Below are 18,736 nucleotides of genomic sequence, written 5' to 3' on the forward strand. Positions count from 1 at the left end.
TGTCTGTTTTTGTTTTTCAGTGAAAAATACACAAGGTTTTGCCAGTGGAAAAATTTAGAATTAAATATTAATGTGAGTATTTTTATTTTTGAATGAAGTGATTTTGTTCATTTTTACTATTGTTAAATAACTGTAGTAATATGGAAGAATTGTGTGTTCTTCCACTTCTTTTAAGAAATATACTTTCTAAGTGGTTGCAATTTTCTTGCTTTTTACTGTTTACTTGTGAGAAAGTACTTTTTTCACTTCATATCTTGAACATCATCACGAGATCTTTTAGTCCAAGAAACCAAATTTTAAGGGCAACCAGCTGAGGCAGTAGTAGCAAGTTTGATTCAAATCGTAAAGAACCAACTTTGACGTCTAACCCAAATTTCACTTAAAAGTTAATAAGAACCTTATTAAATGTTTCATTTTCACATTATGCACAAATTGAATGTCTTGACTGATTATGGTCTCCTTTTAAGAAGGCTAAATGCTGATAAGATGAAATCATTTGTACAGATGATGCACATGTGTTCTGTTCATGCCTGCTCGCGGGCACCGCAATTTGCTGTGGAGAGTCTCTTGGGCAAGCCACTAACTTGTGGTTGTGGGTTCGAATCCCGTTTCATCACGATTATGTTTCTAAGTTTGTCAGCACCATCCCCTGGTTTTCCTCCCACATCAAGCTGACAGGCTGTGATATAACTGGAATACTGTTAAAAGTAACATTAAACCAAACTCAATGGCTCAGGCATACCTGCTTAATTAATATTGCATTCATTAGTGGCTATGATGTGTCTGTTTTTTTTCAGTTAACAATGAATGACTTCAGTGTACATAGGATTATCGGCAGAGGGGGATTTGGCGAGGTTTACGGGTGCAGAAAAGCAGATACAGGCAAAATGTAAGTCATGGTGGACATCACTTGAGCTGATTCATGGTTGAAACAATCCATTATTAATGGCTGTTCAGTGGAGGAGAGCTATATTTAGGAGAACGAGAAGGTCCGCCAGGTGCCACGGCAATCTGAAGCTCTACACGAGGTGGCGCACTTGCCGTGCATCATGTAAATGTCATGTGACATCCTGTGATTTGAAATAAAATGCAACATTAACCCTATACGGTAATTGTTGACAGATCCTTAGCCTCAGTCAGTGTTAACTCGTGTGTTCTATGTTAAATTATGCAGTGTTAACCCCTATGCCCTGTGTTAGAAATATGCAACATTAACCCCCATGTCCTTTGTTAAAGGTATACTGTGTTAACCCTTATGTCCTATGTTAAAGGTATGCTGTGTTAACCCTTATGTCCTATGTTAAAGGTATGCTGTGTTAACCCGTATGTCCTATGTTAAAGGTATGCTGTGTTAACACTTATGTCCTATGTTAAAGGTACGCTGTGTTGACACTTATGTCCTATGTTAAAGGTACGCTGTGTTAACCCTTATGTCCTATGTTAAAGGTATGCTGTGTTAACCCTTGTGTCCTATGTTAAAGGTATGCTGTGTTAACCCTTATGTCCTATGTTAAAGGTATGCTGTGTTAACACTTATGTCCTATGTTAAAGGTATGCTGTGTTAGTATTCAATGTTCTGTCCTATGTAAAATGCATTGTTAACCCTTCATGTCCCATGTTGCAGGTATGCAATGAAATGCCTGGACAAGAAGAGAATTAAAATGAAGGGAGGAGAGACATTAGCTCTGAATGAAAGGATAATGTTGTCATTAGTCAGTACAGGGGTGAGTACATTCGTGTTTACTGTGTTATGTATATATCACTCACTCACTCACTCACTCACTCTTTCACTCGGGGGCACGGGTGGCCCAGTCGTCTAAGGCGCCGCGATTTGCTGTGCAGAGTTGCTTCCCTTGGGCACGCCAGAAACCTATGATTGTGGGTTCGAATCCCGGTTTGCCCCGATTATGTTTCTAGGTTTGTCAGCACCATATCCGTGCTCGTGGGTTTCACCCAAGTGGTAAACGTCTGCGACCTGCATCATTTCGGGCTTTCCTCCCACATTAAGCTGACAGGCCGTGATATAACTGGAATACTGTTAAAAGCGGCGTTAAACCCAACTCACTCACTCGCTCTTTCACACACTCAGCTGGCCATCATACAGCTGGATTATTGTATGTGTACTGTGGGTCACTTGTATCAATTCCCCAGTAGGGTGCTATATGATGTGTATGTGGTGTTGGCGGTAGTTGTTCGAAGCAGCATCCTCATATAACGTCTTATAGCGAGTATGGATGTGGGTCACATAGACTTAGTAGATATTTCTTGTCCAGATAATGATGGGACTTTCACTTAATGATAAATTTCATGACAATTGCTACACCTGGCCTTTGGGGATCTGTTTCCTATGATGATACAGCCCAGTGGTTGCTGAAGGCCCGGGATGGATTCCCATCATGGGTTAGTGAGTGAATATTGTTTTAATCGCTTTTAGCAATATTCGAGCAATATCATTGCGGGGGACGCCAGAATTGGGCTTCACACGATGTACCCATGTGTGGAATCGAACTTGTGTCTTAGGCATGATGAGCGAATGCTTTAACCACTAGGCTACCCAACCACCCCTCACTTCATGGTATAATGAAGTTATATCATGTGTCATGTCAGTTCTTGGCATCTCCTGATAATTGCTTAGTGGGCACAAAACCTGAACCACTCGCTCATAAACATTTGAAACACAGAGCAAGTAAATAGGTTTTCTACTATGACATGCAGGTTACTTCTTTGTTGTAACACTGCTGACACTTCTTCCGAATTGTCTCGATTTTTCTGTTTTTTAGTGTTTCCAGTGGGGGTGTTCACAAAAATACAGGACAGATAATTTTGCCAGTTTCATTTCAGCCTACTCTCATAAACCCGTGAAGATCCGGGGTAGAACAGGTCTTCAGCAACCCAGGCTTGCCGTAAAAGGCGACTATACTTGTCGTAAAAGGCGACTATGCTTGTCGTAAAAGGCGACTTACGGGATGGGCTCGCTGACTTGTTTGATGCATGTCATTGTATCCAAATTGCGTGGATCAATGCTCATAATGTCAATCACTGGAGTGTCTGGTCCAGACTCAATTATGTACAGACTGCCGTCACATAGCTGGAATATTGCTGAGTGCGGCATTAAACAACAAATATACAAACAAACTCACTCTCATAAGTATATGAACTGTTTTTGCCCCCCAAATATGTTGACAGCATTGTCTTTGTTTTGCTGGCACTGTCACGCATGTGAAACAAAGATCAGTAGAATTACTACGGTGGTAGAACCCCCCCAATGAAAGTAGCGTGGTGACTCATGACAATGCTTCTTTTGTCCGACGTGGTGACTGGTGTTTATGTGTAGGAAGGAATCACTGAATGTTTCTTCAATTTCATTATACAATCGTGGTTTCTGATATAACGGCTATCTGACGGAATGTTTACTTTATGGTGCAAGATTATGCTTACAAATAAAGAGTATAAAATGTTTGTATCAGACATAGGACAAACAGCCATTGAATTTACCTGACTAAGCCATTTTGTATGACTCAATCTGCAGAATATTCAAGAGAACTGGAACACCACTTTCATACAGCATTTGATGAACTCTAGCTCTAAAATATACAAACTGGAAATAATGTACAAACTTTGACATGACCCTTTAAAGGTCTATAAAACAGTTTCCAATGCAAATAGACCTCAGCATACTGCTACACTGTTTGACAACATGCAACACTTAATGCATTGCCACTGATGTATAAACCAATTACTCTACAGTTAATGGCGGGATATTAAGAACTATGGCTGCGTGGTTTGAAAGCCATGTATTAACAGACAATGCCCAGTGTGAGATGCTATGTTTCACAAATATTGCTACATACAGTTCCATCTCTTTCTACCATGTAACTGTTATTGTGTAATGATACAGTGTCAATAGTAATGAGAAGCTTGAGGCTGGAAGGTGTAGCAACAGCCAGCAAGCCAATCAATAAGTCAGCAGCCTGATGAAATTAGTGATCAGCCTAGTAGCTAGTAGCTAGTAACCTGTTATGGCCATATCTGTTGGCCTGTTATGGGCCCAGGTATAGGTGTGACACTCAATTGCCACCATGATGTGATATATCTTTATGCTCTATCGCATAGATCGTTGTGGACATCCATATTTTCCCCCAGAAATGACATATGAAGGCGGTAGGGAAATGAGTCCATTTAAATTTCATGAGTTATCGGACATGTCCCTTTTATTTTATAGTCAGTTCAGTCTCTTGAGGGTGCGTAAGAATGAGAATTAGATGTAAGTGGCGGCCATATTGTTCATGGCACTGTGGGTAGTGTTTGTCCTCCATTTCTGTCAAGGTGACTTTTGAGACAATCTTGGTGTGAAGAGGCGGCTTTCTTTTAGGATTCAATAAGTCAGAAGCATGCTATATATGTCTGCCACGGGGATATTAGGTCTAAAAATAGCTTAGACAGGCACACACTTCCATAGACATACATAAAGTCAAGGGAGAAATAGAAGTAATTCATTAAAAACATGAGATGGATCTCTTGGAGGATATTTTATGTATGGCATAAAGTTGGATATCAAATCCTATTGTGAATCTCTGTATCAAATATGTATCACCCTCATCTCTCAGAGAATTGAATGTGAGGCATTAATACCACAGGAATGTGTTATATTAAAATAAGGTGTGACCATTACACAGCTCATTTTCGCATTCAATAACTCTCCAGGAAATGGTCTTCTTTGGTATTCGTATAAAAAATGATTGTTTCATATTGGCTTAAAATTATTGATGAAATGAACTTTGGGAAAGAATGTTTTGTGGGTGTGTCAGTTATGTAACAAGAAAGTGACCCGAAATATCCATATGGTATTGATATGATTTAATGTTCATTTAAACTATTTTCATCACACTTATACTGCCATTGAATTAGCTGACATTAACACTAAACATTGATCCATACACAAGGTACTAAATCTGTAGTCAACCATGATGACAATACTGCTGTCAGTCTAAAGTGAACCATGGTGACAATACTGCTGTCAACCATGATGACAATACTGCTGTCAATCTGAAGTCAACCATGATGACAATACTGCTGTCAATCTGTCAACCATGATGACAATTCTGCTGTCAACCATGATGACAAGGCTGCTGTCAATCTGTCAACCATGATGACAATTCTGCTGTCAACCATGATGACAAGGCTGCTGTCAATCTGTCAACCATGATGACAATACTGCTGTCAACCATGATGACAATACTGCTGTCAATCTGTAGTCAACCATGATGACAATACTGCTGTCAACCATGATGACTATACTGCTGTCAATCTGTAGTCAACAATGATGACAATACTGCTGTCAACCATGATGACAATGCTGCTGTCAACCATGATGACAATACTGCTGTCAACCATGATGACTATACTGCTGTCAATCTGTAGTCAACCATGATGACAATACTGCTGTCAACCATGATGACAATACTGCTGTCAACCATGATGACAATACTGCTGTCAATCTGTCAACCATGATGACAATACTGCTGTCAACTATGGTGACAATACTGTTGTCAATCTGTGATCGGTGATGAATAAGCTCACATTGATGCCATCCTGAATTTCCAAGCAAACACCAGCACCATGGGACATAAGTACTTTGAGATAAGACGAATCCATGAGATACTGAGACAGATCTTCCCCAAACACATGCCTTGGAACACTTTGTAATGCAGTATGACTGATGAATAGTGATAAAACATACTCTGAGACCCACCATGTGTGGAGATCAGCAAAATGTCTGCATTGGTGTCACTCTCTGATGCCGTCTTTTGGAGAAGTAAGCCATGAACCGAATCTTGGAAAATTATGACTAATCTATTTATTTGGCAATGTTGAAAGTGGGAATGCTGGTGTAATGTGCTATGCATTGGAAGGCTTGTCCGGCTGTTGATGTTGAAAGGCTTGGTGTTGGATCTGTAAACTAGATAACTTCTGCGAAGTCATTACATTTTTAACTGATGATATACAAGTGCTTAAGATTCCTTTTAATGGATGGTTTTGGCATGTTTAGATGGTTTCTGTTATCTGATTCTTTATAATTACACGAGGTATTCACGTTGGTCAATGAGTACATATTTCTGTAAGTATTTATTAAGTGTATGCTTTTTTTAATAGAATGTTCAATGCATAAATATATGTTTGACAGAGTTCATCAGGTGTCTTCTGAAGCTTTCCTTACCTCAGTATCAATCATATTGTTCCACATAGACAGTAATATTCAAGCCTGACTTACTGAAGTCTGTGCAGGCAAATTGGGAGTCTAGTGGAAAGTGTGCTTGCTCAGTATAACCAGAAGACTGGGTTTAGTTCAAACTTTGTCTATTGCTTGGACATATACTTGTTAATTATAGGTTCTATATCCATATCAGCCTTTCCTAGTACAGTTGATGTCATGAATAGTTGCACTGAATGTTGATTGTCTCTCACCACCCAATACAGTTAATGTTCTGATGCTGGCTACTTTGATGGCTGGCTTGACTTTTGTATGGTGTGTCTGCAAGTAAGCTCCTCTGTACCTGCTGGTGCAGACAAGGATGTCAATATGGCACACCATTTGCCAGGTAATACGGCACACTAGTTTGCCAGGGGATATGGCATGCCAGTTGCCAAGGGATACAACACACCAATTGCCAGGGTTTAAGACACACCAGTTGCCAGGGTTTAAGACACACCAGTTGACAATGGATACAACACACCAGTTGCCAGGGGATACAACACACCAATTGCCAGGGTTTAAGACACACCAGTTGCCAGGGGATACAACACACCAGATGCCAGGGGATACGGCACACCAGTTGCCACGGGATACAGCACACCAGTTTGTAGGGGAATTATTTCGATAAAAAGACTTCTTGAGTAAGAATATGACTAATCCCAGGCTAATGTTAATTCAACTTGCCCAGTATTGCTAAAATAGATATGCAAGTACTAAATCACCCACAATGCAAATTAACTGAGCTTTTACAACCATTGTTACCAGGTTGTCAAGCAGTATTTTGAACAATGCGAAGATTCTTTTCTTTAGAAAAGTAAATGGTTTATCTTGGGTGATATTAACTTAACTAGCTGAGGGTTATACAAAGGAAATCTGTCAACTGCTGTACAGCCAGACTGTCCTCAACAAGTAAAACCAGTGTTAGGATTTCTGCTGGTTTCATCATTGATCCCTGGCTTTCTTTTTACAAGAACATTTTGGACATTTTGGATGCTATACATGTTTGAAATCAAGACACAGGTTTGTTTGGCCAACCCAAATGAATAAACATCAGCAAGGCTTTGAGGACATCAAACTGAAAACATTGGAGTGGCAATATCGGTTTGAAATCCAATCAATCTTAGTGGCATCGGAGAGGCCCATTCTCATAACTGTCTGCAGTGATTCTCCCATTTATCTTGGTATCGACTTCGGACGGATGCTGTACCCTTGGGTCATGAGCATTTACTTATGCAAAATGAGCCAATCAGGGAATAGAATATCCAACACCATCGGCACAAATTGTATTTGCTGGAGGTCAGAGGTTGTGACCTTGATGTAAATTGCCCGTGATGACCTTGGCAGCAAATATTGAATCAATGGCAGCCCTAGTAAAGTTGAATGTCTGGTTGTGAATATTGAGCTCGGTTAAGTCTCATCGTTGTCACGAGTGGGAACACTTTCTGGTTATTTTTAGTTGTGAAACTCTGTGATTGTCAGACTTATAATATATGTAATAACAGGTCATTGATTCTGCCAGTGTCGTAGTAGATTTCAAAGGGTTTGAAGGACTGGTCGAAGCAGGCAATATCTATCGAGTAAAGGGCTAAACACCCACATGAAACCTTCCGGAATAGCATAATCAATCGTTTGTTTTACTGAATAAATACAGAGGTTAAAAATAACCCAATGCCTCAGTGTTATTTGTGGGCATATAAAAGACTTAATGTGGCCTGCTGGATGTTAAGCTGCATGAGGAGCATCCTTGACAGGGAGTCCCAGCATGTTATGCTGACTGTTTATGTGGAATCAAAGGTCCTGCCCTGCCGTAATGGACCTGCGTACTGAGAAGTTATTCAAACTGACAACACTTGTCATCTCTTGAAAAAAAATCAGTGATATAAAAGTGTACCTTTTTAAGTTGAAGTTCCCTGAATGAATAAACTTAGGCTGTTGTTCAAGACAACCTTTACTGTGCTGTTAAACCATAGTGGTCGGTAGGGAGGAGTAAGTGTTCTTTGGAGCCTGTCAAATATATTTCAGTTATATCATCTTGTACAACAGCGAACTTGGACCAGGCAAAACAGTTGTTAGTAGCATGAAACATGAGTGTGTCAGTGAATGATCTTTTATGACAACATATATGCTTATGACCCACAAGGAGATTCTTTGTACACAGTCCACAATATTTCAGCTGTCACAGAGGCCTTCAAGGATGGGGGGCTGTCGGGTAGCCTAGTGGTTAAAGCGTTCGCTCGTCATGCCAAAGACCCGGGTTCGATTCCCGACATGGGTTCAATGTGTGAAGCCTATTTCTGGTGTCCCCCGCTGTGATATTGCTGGAATATTTCTAAAAGCGGCGTAAAACCAAACTCACTCACTTCAAGGATGGGGTCTGGACCAGACCAATGGGCTGACAAGAATTTTTTATTTAAACCGGCATAAGTCCGACCACTACAAGCACCCACACACGCGTTGCTATATACTATAAACTATGTTAATGACTAACACGCTCACTAATACAAACTGACCGATATAACGAACATATTTTTTAGTCCCAGCCATTTGTTGTATATGTGCTGTATGTATGCTTATAATGACCTACGGTTATGACAAACTAAAATTAGCGGTCCCCTCGAATTTGTTATGACCATAGTTTACTGTAGGGGAAATAATCTTGAATGCAACTTTGTGCCCAATTTCACCTCTCCTGACCTCACCTTTGACTTGAATATATAGGTGTAGATTTATTCAGATATAAACCTAACCAGTACTTGAAACTTGCTTGATGATATGCTTGTTCTGATTTCATATGGGACAATGGGTTGCAGGTGCCCTTGAAACATCCAAGCGTCACAAAGTTTATGTTGAAGGCAATTTACTGGTTCCTGCTAATGATAAAAAATGTAGTCCTGTGACCAGTGGTTGAACTATCATCCTTCTACCATGCATGTCCACATTGTCCACACCACCCAGTGTGTGTTGGGTAGAACATTGTTCTAAACCAACAAACTCTGAAATCAGGATTTGTTAAACTGGATGTTTAGTAACCTGGATTGATTTCATTAGTAGCACTACCTTCCAGATGAAGTATTTTTCACTGTTTATAATATTTTCAAACATGCTTGTACTTTTATCCGGATGGAAGCTCCTTTATTGTGTGTATGACATATGCAAATGTTTGTTTCAGGATGGAAGTCCCTTCATTGTGTGTATGACATATGCATTTCAAACACCGGAGAAGTTGTGTTTCATCCTGGACTTGATGAATGGTGGGGACTTGCACTACCATCTGTCCCAACACGGCGTCTTCACGGAGAAGGAAGTACGCTTCTACGCCACAGAGGTCATCCTTGGGCTGGAACACATGCACAGTCGCTTTGTGGTGTATCGAGATCTCAAGGTGAGCAGGCAATCAGGGCCCAATTCATGTAGCAGTCTCTTGCTTTTGAGTTTGTAGAAGTAGACAGGCTCTTGTTTATGGAAGTAGACAGGCTCTTGTGTTCATAGAAGTAGACAGGTTCTTGTTAATAGAAGTAGACAGGCTCTTGTTTATGGAAGTAGACAGGCTCTTGTTTATGGAAGTAGACAGGCTCTTGTGTTTATAGAAGTAGACAGGTTCTTGTTGATAGAAGTAGACATGCTCTTGTGTTTATAGAAGTAGACAAGTTCTTTTGTTTACAGAAGTAGACAGGCTCTTGTGTTTATAGAAGTAGACAGGTTCTTGTGTTTATTGAAGTAGACAGGTTCTTTTGTTTATAGAAGTAGACTGGTTGTTTTGTTTACAGAAGTAGACAGGCTCTTGTATTTATAGAAGTAGACAGGTACTTTTGTTTACAGAAGAAAACATGCTCTTGTGTTTGCAGAAGAAATATGCTCTTGTGTTTATAGAAGTAGACAGGTTCTTGTTTATAGAAGTAGACATGCTCTTGTGTTTATAGAAGTAGACAAGTTCTTTTGTTTACAGAAGGAAACATGCTCTTGTGTTTGCAGAATAAACATGCTCTTGTGTTTATAGCTGAAGACACTCTCTTGTGTTTTGACACTAGACATGCTCTTGTGTTTATAGCTGAAGACACACTCTTGTGTTTTGACAATAGACATTCTCTTGTGTCCAGAGAAGTAGACATGCTCTTGTGGGCATGAGAGCCCGAGTGATATGAAGCACTGCAATTCGCGTGGAACAGTGACATGCCATGATCTTCTAGTTTCAATCCCAAATTCACATCTATATCATGATCCTTGGTCTGTTGGCACCACTCTCGTCCTTTTGAGTTCCACCCAGTTTAAAGAAGCAACTTGTTTGAAGATTGTTTGGTTACAATGGCAGCCATGACTGTGATGATAGTACTTATACTCTGACCAATGTGATGAAAGAATGTGGCTTGCAAGGTTGTATGAACATGGCATCAGTTGATGCTCATGCTATCAACCACTGGTTTACCTTTTCCAATTACCCGTGAAGATCTGGGTTAGAATTGGTCTTCAGCAACCAATGCTTTTCGTAAGAGGCGACTAACGGGATCGCATGATCAGGCTCACTGACTTGGTTGATGCATGTTATCATATCCCAACTGAGTGGATTGATGCTCATAATATCAATCGCTGAATAGTATGATCCAGACTTCATTATTTACAGACCACTGTCATATAGCTGTAATATTGCTGAGGGCAGCATTAAACCAGAAACAAACCTTCTTCAACTCCTCCATGTTGAAGGATTCTATGATATCATAGGCACATGGCTGCCCTTACATTAAGCCCCCTTTCAGTTGTGTTTATTGTGGAGGTTGTAAGTTGATATCATATCTAAGTGGAAATCTTTCGTAATATTGAATTAAGTGCCATTATATTTCTTTGCAGCCCGCAAACATACTCCTAGATGAAAATGGACATGTACGAATCTCAGATCTCGGGTTGGCGTGTGATTTCTCCAAGAAAAAGCCACATGCCAGTGTGTAAGTATATCTGCAATCATCTGCCTAGACAGTCTCGGTGAGCAGACTAGCATGGTGTCAGGGGTCAGACTATACATTAATGTTCCCCAGCCTTGGCCTTATCTTTAGTAGTCTTCCTCAACATGGGGATGGCAACTGCCTGGCGAGGGATGAGGAGATGAAAACATGGGGACGAGCATTTTATATGCAGGGGTTGGGGATAGAGGCCTGGGAAGTTTTTTTTCTTATTTATTTGAAAGACCATCAAACAATTTATTATTTTTAAGACATGTTCGTCTGAACACCCAGCCATTATCCTTGTTCTTGTAAAACCTTGAAATAATTATTTTTTCACAATTTTCTGGAACATTTCACAATTGAAGAACACAAGAAAGAATTTGAATTACTACCACTGTGTCGTGTATGTCAACAGAATGGGTTTAACTCAGGGGTCCGGAAACCGTCATATGCGCCGGACATGTCCGATTGGGAATCTCAAATGTCCGTTTTAAAATATTGCTTACCGGACATTTTAAAAAGTATTGTCCGGACATTCTTAAATTTTGACCGGACATGATCAACAGTTAGGACTGAGCAGTTTCTGTCTGCAGTTGCAACACAATGAAGATTAACTACACTGACAAGCTTTGTTTGTTTTGATTGCTGTAAATACATCGTACCTACATGATAGTCCAATCGGTCAATCACTGTAATAGGCAATAAACTGAGTTGACACTGATTAATCGAGGATTAATTACTGAGAACATCTTGTTAATTTGAGTGAAAGGTGTTTACAACTGTACATTAATACCTTGCAACATCGATGTACTTCATTATCCTCACAATGCTACGATACGTAACCTCAGACAAGAAGCGAAAGCGTGACGACAGCCAGTCGACCGATGCAGATCAGTCGAGCGCATCTGCCAAACCCTCAAAGTCTGGACGATCATTTTGTAAGTCGTGGCTAACGACTTTCACTTGGTTGACATACAATGAGGATTTGCAGATTTTATTGTTTTCAGTAGCTAGTATATATTGAATCTTGATTGACCGCCATTTTGCTTTCTCGGACGATCGATATCCAATTTTTTTATGGTCAATAATTAAGTACAGATGAAAAAAGTATTCAAATAACTATTGCTATCAACGATATTTTAGTATTTGTGATTAAATTATCTGTCTTGTTTTTAAAAAAATCTTTAGTTTACAAAAAAACTTTTCCCGTGAGGTCACGTGATAACCAAATATGGGATAATAGTCTCGATCCAAATGTTACAACACGTACACTTGAGCAGACTCATGAATATTAATTAGACCGTTCACTACGTTAACAGATCGTTATTATAACAGAAACAAACGTATGTTTTCCATGTAAATCTAAAATGATATTATTTGTTATTAATTGTCCGGTGAATTAAACAATTTAAATTGAAACAATTCATAATTCATTATATTATGAATACGTAAACTTGTAATGTGTGTGAAAAGTCGTACTAAAATACGCTATTTGAAGGGGGCGTGGCCTAAATGCAAATGTCCGATTGGGATTTTAAAATTTCCGGACCCCTGGTTTAACTATTTGTGTTTCAACTAATTTTTAACTTCAAAGAACATACCTGATTGAGAATAGCTCTGAATATTTGATTGCTATCAGGGAAGCAGATCTTGTGTTAACAACCCTGTCATCAAAGCCCCAATATTGGGGAGTATAACATGTAAGTTGATGATAATAGTTATATGTAGAAACAAAGGTTTCGTATCGGGATTTAGGTTTTCAAGTTTATTGATGTCGGACAACTGTATGGGGCCACATTCCACATAGTGATCTTAGTGCTATGGTGATCAGAACTCCCATACTTTAACATAAAGTTACGATAGTCATAGTGCAATGATTGCTTTGTGGAACGGGGCCTGGGTTAGGTGTAGACAACACTGAGACGTAATTATCAGACATAACTATGCCTTGTTAATCAAACCCTAATTGGGAAGTCGTTAATATGTAAACTGCATCATCAATCATAGTTCAAATGTGCCAATGATGGATCTGTGCTGTCGAAAACCTAGCAAGGGAGACGAATGTTGTGTCACTGTCTACAGCTTCAAGGCATATCTGATGACTGATTTAGGTATGATGCTGCGGATGAGGTAGAACCATGTAGACGGATGAATCATAATGGCCTGTCTTAGTGATTGCAGTTGGGTCAGTTTACCCTTCTAAATTCATGCTAGTTTACTAGCCCGACACTACTAAATTGTGCCGAGGACAAATAAATATCCAATGATGGTAGTCCTCGTTGACTAGTAGCATTTGAGAGCTATAACTCTCTCGCCCTGCTACAAGTTTGCTACAAATTGGAACAGGCTAAAACTGCCAGAATATAAGTAAAGTAAATGTTTTTCGTCTGTATAAAGCAGGACCAGCTACAAACTTTGAGGACTAGTGAAATAAGGTTTATACTGGTCCTGGTCTAGCCTAAAATTCACGAACAAATATCTGTGGCTGTGTATTTGTTAGTGGAGGGTGCTAGAGGCGTCTGTATTTGCCCATTTCTGTGTTGTGGTGTGTTGCTAAGGGTGTCTAAGAATCAAACTCACTAGCACCTTCTTAGTGTTTGTATCATTACACAAGGTCATGTATTGGACTGAAATGATGCATTTGTAGGAGGTGTACTTGTTTTTGGTATGAAAGTTTACAGTTTGATTCTTTGGGGTGGGTGGACCTGTTTGTCTCAACTGGCCGATGTTGCTTAAAGCACAAGCGGATGGTTATTTTAAATAGATAGTATGTAGGCACTGGCTGATGGTTATTCAACTATTGTATGTAGGTAGTATGTAAGGTTTTGGATCCAGAAGAAAGGTAATAAAACTGTTCATCCTCTTTTTCTGACACCTTACATGTCCACCTATCATGCTTGTGTTTACTTCACTAAGGTGTAGCATGCATACCTCTGGTCGGCCTCTGGTCAGTCACCTTCTAGTCAGCCTCTGATCAGCTTCTGTTTAGTCACCTTCCAGATAGGTTCTGAATAGCTTCTGGTCATCACCTTCTACTCGGGCTCTGATCAGCTTCTGGTCGTCAGCTTCTGGTCAGGCTTTGATCAGCTTCTGGTCAGGCTCTGATCAGCTTCTGGTCGCCACCTTCTACTCAGGCTCTGATCAGCTATTGGTTGCCACCTTCTACTCAGGCTCTGATCAGCTTCTGGTCGCCACCTTCTACTCAGGCTTTGATCAGCTTCTGGTCGCCACCTTCTGGTCAGGCTTTGATCAGCTTCTGGTCGTGACCTTCTACTCAGGCTCTGATCAGCTATTGGTCGCCACCTATTACTCAGGCTCTGATCAGCTATTGGTCGCCACCTATTACTCAGGCTCTGATCAGCTTCTGGTCGCCACCTCCTACTCAGGCTTTGATCAGCTTCTGGTCGCCACCTTCTGGTCAGGCTTTGATCAGCTTCTTGTTGCCACCTTCTGGTCAGGCTTTGATCAGCTTCTGGTTGTCAACTTCTGGTCAGGCTCTGATTAGCTTCTGGTCACGACCTTCTGGTCAGGCTTTGATCAGCTTCTGGTCTCCACCTTCTGGTCAGGCTTTGATCAGCTTCTGGTCGCCACCTTCTGGTCAGGCTTTGATCAGCTTCTCGTTGCCACCTTCTGGTCAGGCTTTGATAAGCTTCTGGTTGTCAACTTCTGGTCAGGCTCTGATCAGCTTCTGGTCGCCACCTTCTACTCAGGCTCTGATCAGCTTCTGGTCGCCACCTTCTACTCAGGCTCTGATCAGCTTCTGGTCGCCACCTTCTACTCAGGCTCTGATCAGCTTCTGGTCCCCACCTTCTGGTCAGGCTCTGATCAGCTTCTGGTCGCCACCTTCTACTCAGGCTCTGATCAGCTTCTGGTCGCCACCTTCTATAGTCAGCCACTGCATGTTGATTGTTTGGTGTAGCTTTATGATGCACATGGCTGCCAACCCATGGCTTGCCCTTATGGGTTTCCATGGCAGAATATGTCCCCAGGACTATCCACCCTGAGGTGGATCAGGTGGACACACTGTGTGGCTGGCCTGGCTCGCAGTGTCATATGGAACCCCTGTTGATCGATACTCACTGAGTACTTTTCATGGCCCAGACTTCATTATTTATGGTCCGCCATGACAAAGGTAGAATATTGCTGTCTGAAGCATAAATAAACATTCGATCACTTGCTGCCAAACACATCATTCATCCTGTTGTTGAGGGTGTGTGAAACTCGGGGCCATGCAAGAGGCCCTCCATCCAGGGGAGGGCATGAAGAAGTGGCACAGGTAGTCGACTACCAAGGAAATTAGGAAATCTGAAGGAGAATATTTGCATGACCTTTATTGATCAGTCTAGACAATAAATCAGTCTTGTAAATCATGAGCTACTAGACATTATGCAAAGCACACAAATAAGAATGTTGTTGAAAGCATTTTTCAAAACCGCATGCTTGGCTGGACCTTATCACAATCTTAAGGGAACAACATTCTCTGGTGGTAATTTTGAAGCTGAATACAAGCACGAATACAGGGTTTTTTATGGGGAGGGATGCATATTTTGTCACGAGTAACTGGTGCTAGATAACTACAATAATCTATAAAGTTATGGTGTACGTTATAGTTTCAAATTGAGAGCAATAATTTCAGATCCGATGAACACTCGAGTACTTACAATAGTAGACTGAGGTATACAGAGCGCATATGCGAGTGTTCATGTAACTTGAATGTCAAGGTTAGCAACTATTTTACGCAGAGATAGAGAAGAATTAACGGTCATGTTTGATCTGTCTGAACTCCTATGCATGTGCACATGAATACTTGGGCCTTTGCAACATCTATTGTAAGACGCAGGGCTGTAGATAAGCTGCTTATTTGGGAAAAATATGCATTAAAGGAACTAAAAATATGCAACAAAAACTATAATATAACTAATTCATATATTACAACTGATGAATTGATTGCATATAAGCCGATCATGAAATTCATTTACCGACAGTTACAAATCTCTACAAATATCTATCATTGTTCTTGAAGAAATGACAACATTCAGTTGTAATTACAAATTGAAAAATAGAATAAAAATAAATGTGACACTAAGATCCAACTGTAGGATTCCTGACCTTCAAGAGAAGCAAGTGAATTGCTACATGGCGTTGTTCATGCTGCTATCACATAGAGGACACCTGTAATTGAAACACACTCTTCATTTAGATACAGTGTGTGTATTTCTGAAAGGTTAACCCTCAATTAGCCGTAATGGAGATAGATCCTGATGACTTTACATCACCAGTGGCACAGTGACATGGACTAGAATGCAGTGGAATAACATGTATCTGCCCTGGTTTCAGGGAAATGTTCAAGTACCGTAATCAGTGTAATTAGTGCCTCCCCTATCGTCAGCCTGCTATAGTTACATGTGATTGTGTATAAAAGCATCAGATTTTTTTTTTATCAAGACTATTCAATAGGACTAGTGTAAACCTTATTAGAGTTGCAGCTAGTCCTGCTTGAGCAAGACTGTTTTATTCAGTCTAGACAATACGGTACATGGCTCCTGAGGTGTTGGAAATGGATCAGTGGTTCCAAAGGTTTTGGACACAGGTACATTGCTCCTCACTATAAGTATCTTGTTTCAGTGGTACACATGGGTACGTAGCTCCTGAGGTGATGCACAAGGGTACATTGCTCCTCATTATATGTATCTTGTTTCAGTGGTACACATGGGTACATAGCTCCTGAGGTGATGCACAAGGGTACATTTCTCCTCATTATATGTATCTTGTTTCAGTGGTACACATGGGTACATAGCTCCTGAGGTGTTGCACAAGGGTACATTTCTCCTCATTATATGTATCTTGTTTCAGTGGTACACATGGGTACATAGCTCCTGAGGTGTTGCACAAGGGTACATGGCTCCTCATTTTATGTATCTTGTTTCAGTGGTACACATGGGTACATAGCTCCTGAGGTGATGCACAAGGGTACATTGCTCCTCACTATATGTATCTTGTTTCAGTGGTACACATGGGTACATAGCTCCTGAGGTGTTGCACAAGGGTACATGGCTCCTCATTTTATGTATCTTGTTTCAGTGGTACACATGGGTACATAGCTCCTGAGGTGATGCACAAGGGTACATTGCTCCTCACTATATGTATCTTGTTTCAGTGGTACACATGGGTACATAGCTCCTGAGGTGATGCACAAGGGTACATTTCTCCTCATTATATGTATCTTGTTTCAGTGGTACACATGGGTACATAGCTCCTGAGGTGATGCACAAGGGTACATTTCTCCTCATTTTATGTATCTTGTTTCAGTGGTACACACGGGTACATGGCTCCTGAGGTGTTGCACAAGGGAACTGCCTATGATTCCAGTGCTGACTGGTTCTCCTTCGGCTGCATGCTCTACAAGTTACTCAAAGGGTAGGTGCCACCCTAGGTCATGACTATTCCGATAAGAAAATAGATGTTCACTCTGTCAACCACTGGTTACTTTTCAGACTGATATAGCATCAGAAATAATACTGATATGGCTTTGATAGAGCTGACTCCAGTTGAAAACCCCATTCAAACGATAAGGACCTATAACCAAAGTTCATGATGGTTGATATAAATGAAATACTGTTCAAAGCAGCATTACACAAAACTCACTTACCCAACTGGAGTAGTACAAATTATCACAGTTTTCTTAAACATTTCATCATTAAGACAGTTATGCCACTGCTATTTACCAACCACCATCAACCCATGAAGATCCGAGTTAGAATAGGTCTTCAGCAACCCATGCTTGCTGTAAAAGTCAACTATTCTTATCGTAAGAGTGGTCGGGATCAGGTGGTCAGCCTGCTGACTTGGTTGATGCATGTTATTGTATCCTGATTGCATGAATTGATGCACATAATGTCAATCACTGGATTGTCTGGTCCAGACTCGATTATTTACAGACCGCTGTCATAAAGCTGAAATATTGCTGAGTGTGGAGTCCCAACAACAATACTAACCAACCTCGAAGTCTTTTTGAGTATGACACCATTACCGTTTACGTCCCCTTGTAACATGTTTGCTGTATAATGTATTCCAGATGTTTATGACCTGCCCAAAATTGTTAGTTTGTTTTCTCTGTCTTTCAGACACAGCCCCTTCAGACAACACAAGACCAAAGACAAGCATGAGATTGACCGTATGACAATGACCATGGTGGGTGATTTGTGGCCTTTTACCAAGTTGTCATGCTGGTTGATTCATAATTATAATATACACAGTGAAGTCGAACCATTTATGATGCTTTATCAAAGCTTTCAGTGAAGTGGCTAGCATCTGTGATTTTCATTTCACTCTCTCCCAATGGTCTCCTATCATCTTTTTCTGTAGATTGTAACGTGTTAACGTATGGACTGTAAATTGTACTGTTATTACTGAGCATTGTAGATCAAATATAAGTTCCATAGTGTTAAACTTTAGTGGCTGAAATCGTAAGCTGCATTTTATATAGTATGGTATAATATAGCAAGGGAAGATCTTGTTCCATGAGGAGTCAACCATCTGTGCCTGTTGT

At 40.5% G+C, this 18,736-nt stretch overlaps 1 protein-coding gene across 1 annotated transcript in view; it reads left to right on the forward strand.

Annotated features, from left to right (window-relative positions):
- LOC124134938 (beta-adrenergic receptor kinase 2-like) overlaps positions 1-18,736 on the forward strand; it is a 132,499-nt gene that overhangs the window by 97,608 nt on the left and 16,155 nt on the right. The window contains exons 7-13 of the mRNA XM_046500051.2: positions 21-72; positions 798-889; positions 1,625-1,724; positions 9,423-9,635; positions 11,096-11,190; positions 17,497-17,604; positions 18,312-18,378. Coding sequence (XP_046356007.1) covers positions 21-72; positions 798-889; positions 1,625-1,724; positions 9,423-9,635; positions 11,096-11,190; positions 17,497-17,604; positions 18,312-18,378 — 727 coding nt within the window. The remainder of the gene's footprint in view (positions 1-20; positions 73-797; positions 890-1,624; positions 1,725-9,422; positions 9,636-11,095; positions 11,191-17,496; positions 17,605-18,311; positions 18,379-18,736) is intronic.

The sequence above is a fragment of the Haliotis rufescens genome, unplaced genomic scaffold (genome assembly GCF_023055435.1).
Source record: "Haliotis rufescens isolate VD_foot unplaced genomic scaffold, xgHalRufe1.0.p SCAF_15, whole genome shotgun sequence".
In the NCBI taxonomy this organism is placed as follows: domain Eukaryota; kingdom Metazoa; phylum Mollusca; class Gastropoda; order Lepetellida; family Haliotidae; genus Haliotis; species Haliotis rufescens.